This window comes from Pundamilia nyererei, unplaced genomic scaffold (genome assembly GCF_000239375.1).
Source record: "Pundamilia nyererei isolate P.nyererei 1_Seehausen unplaced genomic scaffold, PunNye1.0 scaffold00294, whole genome shotgun sequence".
Classification (NCBI taxonomy): Eukaryota; Metazoa; Chordata; class Actinopteri; order Cichliformes; family Cichlidae; genus Pundamilia; species Pundamilia nyererei.
Genome location: NW_005187695.1, coordinates 42083 through 52765, shown reverse-complemented (window position 1 = coordinate 52765; position 10683 = coordinate 42083). Strand labels below are relative to the sequence as shown.

Sequence of the window (10683 nt, the reverse complement as noted above, 5' to 3'; positions counted from 1 at the left end):
ATCCATCCATCCATCCATCCATCCATCCATCCATCTTCTTCCGCTTATCCGGGGCTGAGTCACGGGGGCAGCAGCCCAAGCAGAGAAGCCAGACCTCCCTCTTTCCAGCCACCCCCTCTAGCTTGTCCGGGGGAACACCCAGGCCAGCAGAGAGATATAATCTCTCCAGTGAGTCCTGGGTCTGCCCTGGAGCCTCCTTCAAATTAGATATCATTATAAAATTTTAAATAAGTTTATTCTAAATATAACTATGCTTAAAAATGTGATCACTTTTTTAAGCATAGTTATAATGTTAGAAGTGATTGCTTTCGCCACTAAAACACATTGCATCCATGATGGTCACAACTAAAATAATAACATCACTGCCAAAAGTATATAGACAGTGTTGCCTTAGTGCCTCAGCTTCAATGACTAAAGACCTACAGCCCTCACGTCTGTAGTCAAATGCTGATGAAATGTGCAACAGATTCCGTTATTTTTATGTAACATGGACCAATATAGTCGTAGTACAGAGTCAGAGCTATGAAGGCACATGCTTACAATTCCTCACAGCACAATTACATTCAGACTGTAGGCTTAGTGGTAACTTCCTCGAGAAGTGGTTTGTAGAGCTCTGGGTCATCAGTGCTCTAAAAAAGAAAAGATTGGTGAAGTAAAATGACACTAAATCTTTTTGGCTTTTGAGCAAGTCACCAAATATTCATAAACTTCCACACAAGAACTCAAAACAAAAACAAAAAAACCCTCCACATTTACAGCCAACATTTTCTGCGATGCTAGTCTGTTACCTTGGTTTGTCCCTTTTCTTTGCTCTTCAGACTCTTGATCCCCAAGACGACTGAGCTGATGGTGACGCAGAGCTCCAGGACTGACAGCACAATTAGCACAGCAATGATGCTTCTGTAGAGCATCTGTTGGGATACAAACAACAGTGCTCAATTTTATTGCAGTAATAAAAGGATCAGAGGCTCAGACCCTTTGACCGGAGAGTGGGCGGAGACTTCTGTACAGACGTGACTGTGATCGCAACATCCTCCTACAGTCAAAAACCTATCTGATTACCAGCTGCAAATCCACAGATTTCAGAAGCAGAAACCTGTGATTATATCTACAAAACAATTAAAACCATATATTTTCCACTTGTCAGCTAGGTATTTGAACCTGAACTAACCTTAACTGCACTTACCATAATTACTGTTTTGCCGCCGTAGCATTCATAACACATTTCCGGCCAATATAGATTAGATACACTGATGCTATACAGCACAATAGCTGCAATGGCAAAAGCAACGCCAGTCAGATTCAGAATCACATTGACGATAACCTGAAATACAAGATGGGTCAGTTAATGTAAAATCAAATTTTAGACATTAGAAGGGTCGGTTAAAAGTTTTACAGTCAGTCAGTGCAGGAAAGCTTGCAATGGTTGGTATTAAAGCTCTGCAGCTCCATCCTACATAAATACATATACATAGATGTGCATACATGAGACCTGGTGTAAACTTGTATATTGAAATAGAATAGTATACTTCTACTTTCATATCTTCAACTTAAACAGGAAAAAGAAGACACACGAAATTCAAGTTGTCCTTCTAAGGTACATCTGAACTACTCACCAGACATGGACTTGGATACTTGTCAGACAAAATGCTGACAATTCCAAACATGATGAACTACACAAGACAAAAAAACAAAGACAATAAAGTTACATTCCTCCAACTGAACGAGGAGACACATCATGTGTCTAAGGTGACAACAAGAAACTGCAATATATCAATAAAACCATAGAAGTAAGGGATTACGATTTCCAGTAATAAAACACATTTGATTTCATAAGATCCTCCTGATTTGTCTTAAACACCAAGTCTGATACTCTACATACTCTGAACCCCGGTTTCTCAACCACTGTGCTGTGGCACACAGGTGTGCTGTGAGAAATGGTCAGGTGTGCCATGGAAGATAATCTGGTTCCACCTAATTCGTACTCTAAGCAACTGGCATGAGTAACGGGCAGAACAATTACATTCTCTTCCACTAGAAGACAGTACAACTACCTGCTCTAATTAAATGGGTTGCCAACTGCCAGTAAAACAGAAGAAGACGAAGGAGATATTACATAATAGTCATGCAGTGAGACGATGCAGCATGTAATACCAATAGATAAATATTTGAAAAGAACCTGACCTGGGTCCTGGAGAAGATTCCTACCCAGATGAAGGAACTAGCATGAGTAGTGGTCATGATCTCTGTCATTCCAGGAAAGGAGCAGATAATGAGGAATTGTTTTGTTTGATAAACAATTAGATGTTTCTGACGATAAATATTAAATTGACATTTATTTTTGTTTGGCAATCACTTAACAGCTATAGCATTAACTGGTATTTGTTTTTGCAGTTTGACCTTTCAATTCCACTCAAAGTAAACTTTATTGTCACCTCTGCTATATACAGTTCAGTATATAGAGAGATGAGACGAAGAGGCTCCAGTTCTATACAGTGCAAAAGAACAACAATAAATATAGGAAGAGTAAGAATGAGTAGAATAAATATATGTACAATTTGAGACTGAGGTAAGAGGAGTAAAATATACACTTTGAGGCAAAAATGGTTAATAACAGTCTAAAAATTTACAATTGAAATTTTGAACTGACTTTGAAGCGGTTCAAAATGACCAACGTAGCAGCTTTACAGTTTACAGTGTGAAACAAATGATCTGTCATTAGTTGTTATCAGTAAACTGCTGTAGAGTTAACTGCTATTTGTTTTTGTATCTGGACTTTGTATCTTCATCATTTAATTGAGTTATCAGTTAACACTCTTAGAGTAACTGCTGTTTGTTTCTGATCCTTGGATTTGATCTTGGGATTCATTTCTGTCATCAGTTGATGACAAGTAAATAGTCTTGGGGCCATTTGTTTTGTTTTTGCATTTGATCCTATAATGGATGTTTGTCAGATATGATTTTCTTGGATTCATATATACAGTTAATTGCGTGAGTCAATTTCTAAATTAATTTTCATTTTTGTTTGTTTTGATTCTGAAGATAATTACTCTTAAGTCGATTGCTAAATTGACTTTTATTTTTGTTTGATTAATTTCTAATCAAGTATTGATACAGATTCTTTTTTAGTTAATTCTTACATTTTGACATTGTTGATTTCATCTTTTATTAGTTTAGTACAGTGTGTTTGTTTTTGGAATTTTTTTACCAGCTGGGTTGCACTGCTCTGATTTTCCTTGCGTTAAATGAGAATAATTACATTTGCAGTTTTATTTCAGTATTACTTTCTTTACAGTTGAAGTTTGCAGTTTTGTGAAAAGAGAAAAACATTGCATTGTCATCATTTTCTAATAGAGGTCTAATTCTTAGCAATTGATAAAGAAATTTCAAAGAATAACAGAGAAAAAACATAAGAGCAAAGTAAAGGAAATAAATAATAATTAGACCTGCAAGTAAGTGAGTCCTTATTCCTAGATATAGCATCTTGTCTTGGGTGGGGGCAACAGCCAGGAGTGCAACCATATTCCAAATAGAGAAGCAAGCTAATGAAGAATATGAGCAAGCAGAATGGACGAAAAAAGGGAGAAAATCAGGAGGAAGGAAATGGACAAGAAGCGAGAGCACGTGATGACAACCTTAGATATGTGCTAAAGTGGTGTGTCAATCGTGAACGAAACGGCTCTTATGCCGGGCTCACACTGTGCGATTTTTGGCCCATTTTAAGCCGATTTTTGAGTCGTGCGACCGTTTTGGCGATCGACCCAATTTTGGCCTTCATCGTGCGTCGTGCATCGTGTAGTATACGTGGGGTAACGAGAAGCGATTAACACCTCACGACCAGCTCCCGATCATCAATCGCTTGTCCTCGCGACCATTGTGAGGGTGTCACCGCAGTTTCTCACACTGCGCACGCGCAAACACAAATGTCAGCGAAAAAGACGGCGCAGCACGGCAGTGCAGCGTGTGATCTGGACACAATACACATATGTTTTCAATTGTGTAATTTAAGTGATCTAGGTAGCTGTTTTGGAAGTTCAGTTAACGCTAGAAATGTGTTTTGGAGTTTGTACGTGCTTTGTCTCTAGGGACCACCGTATATATTTAGATATAAATATATATAAATAAAACCATTTTTACATTAGTAATTCCTTTGTGCATAATTTTATATTGTTGTTAATAATAATTAAATTAATTAAAGCAACAAAACAACCTGAAGAGCCGGCTGGGAGCCGAAAGAGCCGGTTCGCTAAAAAGAGCCAGAAATCCCATCACTAATGTGCTATTGGATGCTAAGAGGAAAAGAAAGACAAGTAAGAATCCAAGATCCAGACCACAAATTACAAGTTGAAGCCCAAAAATTACAAACGTCATCACAAAGAACTGGGGTACAAACTACAACACCTGGAGCTTCTACCTGACTTTTTGAGTTTGCCTAGATCTGACAGCACACCTGGGAACACCGGTTATCCAGTGAAGTGAAAGGTGCTAACCGCTAGGCTAACTGGCAACAAGATGCCTCCCTTCTCCACAGCCTCCTGCAGAAGATTGCAGTACTGGAGACAAAAATTCATTGCTTAGAAGTAAACGTGGAGGTAAATGCACTGTGTAGAAATGAAACAACCTCGCCATTGATTCAAAACAATGGCGATGAGCAAGCTAGTACACAGCTAAGGAGCACAGATAATGTGACCAAGAAATAAAACTGTGACATAAACATGACATAAATCATGTTTCCTGGAAGGGGGAGGACGTATCACAAGCAGGGCACGGCGAGCTGAAATCTCTGAAACCAACTGGCCTTCACTTCAGCTGAACTTCATTCGACCATGGCCTGCAAAGACTTTGCCAAATTCTTCACAGACAAAATCCAAAAGATTAGACAAGCAATTGGAACATCAACAGCAGATTCAGGATATGTACCTTGTCCATGGAAAAACAGTTTAAACACCATGAAACAGTTTCACCCTATTAACAGCAATGACCTGGAGGACATCTTAGGTCAGCTGAACTCCTCCTCTTGCTGTTTAGATGTCCTGCCAACAAGATTTTTCAAAAGGGTCTCAAAGACTTTAGAGTCAGACCTGTTACAGATCGTCAACTTTTCTTATCAGGCGAGTTTCCAGAACCACTAAAAACTGCTGTAATTAAACCTATACTGAAAAAGGACAATCTTGACAAGACACAAATGAACAACTAAAATGATTAAATGAAGCTGTTTTTTGATATTTTTATATACATATCACATGTACTCATAAACTTGTTGGCGCTCTGTGTTTTTGAGGGTCGGGAGCCTCTGTCAGTGCCATGTCTGGACTGAAATATTGAGAATTGGCATAAAGCGCAGAGGGTCTTTCATCACACCAAATAACAGTCAGGATGATATTTTCTGGGCCAAGTGAGTCCGAACAGAATGTCCCAAACTTAGATAATAAATCGGTATCAGGATAATATCAAAGCAAGGCAGGGAGGGGTTTTTTTTTTGTCTGTGTCATTCCAGGAAAGGAGCAGATAATGAAGGATGTGAACAGACGTGAGAGATTCAAGGGGTGACAACAGGACTGCCACGTCAGTTCCAGAAGAAGAAAGTCATAATAGTAATGTGTTATTGTTGGGATATAAAACTGTATTGCCCGATTCAGGGTCATGCTTTTTGTCGAGCCACATGGCTGCTTTCACAGAGAGGTCCAGCGCTGCCGAAGCAAATGAAATCTTTTCAAAAGACAGATATTTCTCCTGTACTTCCTTCGAAGAAATTAAATGTTTTTGTATATTATTTCCACATTTTGATTCGTCTGACCACAGAACAGTTATACACTTTGCTTTTTAAATTAGCTTTGGCCCAGAGAAGATATTTCTGCCCTGTTACCAGTTAACCTAATACGCTGCAAAAAGTTTCTCCAGCAGCTCCTTTGAGTAGTATTTATTTATGTGGATCCAATCTTAGTTCAAAAAACATGAGGAAAAAGCTGCTTAGCTTGCTTACCAACCCTCCCATCCAACAAGGATAGCCGGTATAACTCATGGTCCATGATCCATCGTGTTGGCTTATAAGGATTGATCCGAGGACAACATTGAGAAGCCCAATCATAATCTGCAGAGTCTGAGAAAGAAGAAGCACAGAATGAACAACATGTGATGATGTGGTGTTCAACACCAGTCATAGGATATGCTGTATACTGGAGCACTTTCTCTCAGGCTTTTTCTGTAGTGTGATGGGAAAACTCTAAAACCATCCATCCATTCTCTTCTGCTTATCCTTTTACAAGGTCGCAGGGGGCCTGGAGCCTATCCCAGCTGTCTTAGGACGAGAGGCAGAGTACACCCTGGAGAGACTCGACACGGAAAGACCCCAGCCTGATGGTGGAAGTGAAGTGCTGCCCTCTTTTAAACCACAGTGGATAAAAGCTTCTCACTTTTAAGTCCAATGAATTTGTCAGTGAGAGAGTTAGACTCACGTGGGGTAAGGAAACATGACACAGATACAAAGCCGGTGGCATCCCATACACATAAAATTTACCTTTACTCTGTCTTCTTGGAAGGCTTTCTGACAGCGTTTTATCTCCTGAATGTTTAAATGTACAAGTGGATGAGTGAGTTTGTCTGTAAGCCTTAAAAGGAGTATGTGGTGGGTGCAAAGAAGAAGCTCATTAAAAGAATATTAACTAAACGTGTATCAGACTAAGTTAGCAGTTCATTTGCATTTTTAATACAACATCTGGAGGCTTATCTGAAGCTTTAAAGGTTGTAGCTCACCCCCAGCACTATCTCAGAAGGTCTTTTGAGGCGCCTCAGGTGCTGAGACACTTTGCAGCACACTGGACTGCTGCAAAGGTTCTTGAGGATCTGGCACAGAGGAGGCCAAGGGCTATTAGGGTCAGAGGTCAAGGTGAGTATAGTGACTCCATCAACCTTGGACACAGTGACAGACATCCTGAATTGAGATCCTGGAGACTGAAAGAGAGAAGAGTAGAAAAAAATGAACATAGTCTGAATCACATTAAGGCCCCAGCTGTGGAGAAATGGCTGAACTCATTGAAGTGTTAAGACAAAACATTTATTTAACTTGTGCAAATAACAAAATAAAAAATCTAATTCCCTCAATACCGATTTGTAACCCAAAGGATTTGACACAACGCAGAAGCTTGTGCTTTGTCGTTTTTTTCTTTGTACAATAGCACTCTTTGCACGTTCCAGCGAATTTTGCTCCAGCTCCGGAGCTGCACCGGTGCTCTGCTCCAGCAGCTCTCCAGCCCTGCCGCTACTGAAATAGGGAGTTGACCGCTCACCAGATGGCCAGGCACTCCTTTTCTAATGTACCGTACCTGGCCTCATGCTCCGACAATTTTCAGCTGATGTACACAATGGGGCAGTCAATGATGTACACAGGAGCTCGTCGACCTGGGTCATTGGGTAGGCATCAAATGGTGGCACTTCGTTCATCTTGCAATACTTCACACAGAACCATATAGACCTAACTATGGGGCTACACCAAGCACTGTGCGACTCTTCTACTATTCCCAGCTTTAACATTTCTGCCAGTTCGTTTTGCACAATTTGTCTTTCGTGCTCAGGTAACATGTAGTGGTGCGAACACACCATCACACCAGCCTGCGTTTCAAAGTGATGCTTCATGAGATTTGTATGGCAGAACATAACTGCAAAACACTCTCAAAACAGTGCTGCAGCGCCATGCAGCCTCCTGAATGCCAAGGGCCAGTCCTCCCATCCCATCTGGAAGGGGCGCTGATGGTCCTCAGGGGAGGGCCCCAATCAGTCCACGATGGCTCTCCTAACGTCAGAAAGGACACGTACACTGTTGTGAGAAGGCTCAGCGCCGCCACTTGGGCTTCCACTAGTATGCAACCGTGGTTGCCTGGAACACCTCCAGAATTGCTTGGGGGGTCATCTGGGGAGCTTGGGTTTCAGCACCACTGTAACCCAAAGGACCCGACATGATGCAGAAACGTGCGTTTTGCCTTTGTTTATTTGCTACAATATCACTTTTTGCACTTTCCAGCGCACACTTCTTCGGCTCCAGATCTGCACCAGTGCTCTGCTCCAGCAGCTCTTCTCCTCTCCGGCCCGGCCACTACTGAAGTAGGGAAGGCATGATTAGATGATGCTCGTCGACTGTAAACACCAGCCTTCCCTGACACCACACCCTGAACCCACTGCTTCACTCCTCCTCTGCAGCAGAGCTACCAACCACACCCTGTCACACTATTGTCTTATATTAATTCTTATAAAATCACCTTATAATGAAGGTGAGCTCCATTAACGGTAACTTATACTGAATGGCTGTTAATTATAATTAAATAAAATAACTTGTATATAAATAAATTACTACATAAAGTGATGCAGTTATGTTTACATTTGCTGTCCATGTGCTATACATTTAAATATTAGATAAAGATGATGATTAACTGAATAACAGTACTAAAGAAAAACACTCACAGTCACTTTATTAACCATTAAACTGCTTGTTAGTGAAATATCTAATGAAAGCACTTTAAAGTATTTAAACATGCAGATATTGGAAAGATGACCTGCTGAGGTTAAAGTGAAGAAAGGTGATTTAAGTGGTCTTCGGTAAGAAATGGGCTGGTCTGAATATTACAGAAACTGATGATCTACTTAGACAATGATTTCTAAGGTTTACAGAAAAATGTCCATAATGACAAATTCAGTGAGGTCTATGAGAGAAAAATACCTTGTTTATTATAAAGGTCAGAGAAGAATGGCCAGACTGCTTTGAGCTTTAACAAAGGTGTTAGGAATAAAATGATTAAATAAGTTGTTTTTATGTGTTTTTTTTATACACATTCCAGTTGTGCTCATTAAGAGTTGGCACTCTGTATAATAAAGGTCAAAAGCATCAATTCAGTGCTATGATTGAATTGAATTATTGAGGCTGACGTGCTGAGTTGCAGAAGGAATTGCAAACGTGCTTACACATCATAACTAATTAAAATCAGGGTGACATTTCTCTGGGACAAGGCAGTCTGAATACAACGTCTGAATGAGTAGAAGCAACAGGCTGATAATCGCAAGCATATCTGTGCCAGGCAGAATTAAACCAGCTCTGATGCAAAGGGGCTCCTATTAGCAGCATGCACTCGATAAAGTGGCATTGGAGAGTATTTCTGAAACCGAGACTGAGAAATCATGAAACAAATATCAGACAGATTGTACTGTAATTCCATCTTCCTGTGAAATTAAGTAACAGCGTAAAGCTGCATGAAAAATTCTGAACTGAATTCTCTTTTCATTAGCTTTGTTGATATTTTTGGAATCGTCTGGACTTTTTTTTTAAATCCTCCTCATATTAGAAAAGTGCTGTTACCTACCAGAGAGAAAACTCGAAACTCTGAAGAAGCTCGACTTTACTCCTGTAAATGTTTGAAAGTGACTGCGCTGCTACCAGCGGCAGGGAGCGAAACTGCGTCGACTGTTCCGGAAAATCGAGCTATGATTTTGCTCAGTCTTTTTTCTGGACACTATAATATGACGCAGTATGACGTAATTCAACTATTACAGTAATACAGCTCCACCCTTGACTGGCACCACGGAGCGCATTGCAGCTTTCCAAGTTAGTCCTACAGGCCCGCTTTGATCTCCAGCCCCTGTTTACCAATGATTACGTCACATTAACCTAAATTACAATACAAAATAAAACAAAAACCGACTTGTCACAGCAGAAGAAAAGCAAGCAAGATCCAAATTAATATCTGGTTGTATGTTTGTTGCGCAGCTGTTATTGGATGCGAAATTTTGCCCGTTGTTCTTCCGCCCACACGGAAGATATAAACAAATGAACCCTTTGCTCAACGTCCAGTTAAACACACTGATAATTGAAAATAATCCAATATAGAAGAATTACCCTCACTAGCAAAAAGGAACAACACGATGAAAAACGTTGGACTAATTTAGCAATATTTTAAATGAACTCCGGTTATAACTATATTATAAATATTTATATAAACATCTGCAAAACTTTTTTATATTACTTTGACATTGTGTTGTTTTTTTCAATTTTTATAAATGATGATAATTTATGACAATAATTTAGCAAATAAACGTTTTTATGAGGCTTCATCAAATTTGGGACTATTGAAAAGAATTACGCTGCTCTCTGGTGGACACATATGAAATCAGACGTGTCACTACATTAACCTAAGGATAAGGAAACAGATTATAATAATCAAAGCGCCGATTTTTATCTGTTTATTTAGGCATTAAGTGAAACAGCAAATTGTTGTAGGAATGCAGGTTAATGACTGTTCGTAGGATTTTAGTGGAAGCACAGAAAACCTCCAAGAAGTGTGTTATTACAACATAATTATAATTAATTTTGGATGGCATTAAAGTATTAAATAACTACTATTGTTATTAAGCTTGAAACTGCTAAAATTTTAAGAAACAGGTGAACGTGACAGAAAATCGTAACTGCGCCAATCCTCCAAAAGTTTACAAGAAAATGAATCACTGACGGGATTTGTGCTGCGTGTTTTGGTGGTGATTGCAGAGGTGGGAAGTAACGAAGTACACATACTTTGTCACTGTACTTAAGTAGAATTTTCAGGTATCTGAAGCTTACTTGAGTGTTTCTTTCTTTCTTTCTTTCTTTCTTTCTTTCTTTCTTTCTTTCTTTCTTTCTTTCTTTCTTTCTTTCTTTCTTTCTTT

General features: G+C 39.6%; 2 protein-coding genes across 2 annotated transcripts in view; one reads left to right on the top strand and one right to left on the bottom strand.

Annotated features, from left to right (window-relative positions):
- Positions 1 to 10683, top strand: part of LOC102201021 (uncharacterized) — a 37266-nt gene that overhangs the window by 18778 nt on the left and 7805 nt on the right. The window lies entirely within an intron of this gene.
- On the bottom strand, positions 41 to 9458 carry LOC102201306 (membrane-spanning 4-domains subfamily A member 8-like). The gene is made up of 7 exons (XM_005750937.1): positions 9348 to 9458; positions 6754 to 6951; positions 5984 to 6100; positions 1617 to 1673; positions 1187 to 1324; positions 789 to 911; positions 41 to 629 (listed from the first exon to the last, which is right to left on the bottom strand). The coding sequence occupies exons 2-7, from the start codon at positions 6928 to 6930 to the stop codon at positions 564 to 566; spliced, it is 678 nt and encodes a 225-aa protein (XP_005750994.1). The 5' UTR covers positions 6931 to 6951; positions 9348 to 9458; the 3' UTR covers positions 41 to 563.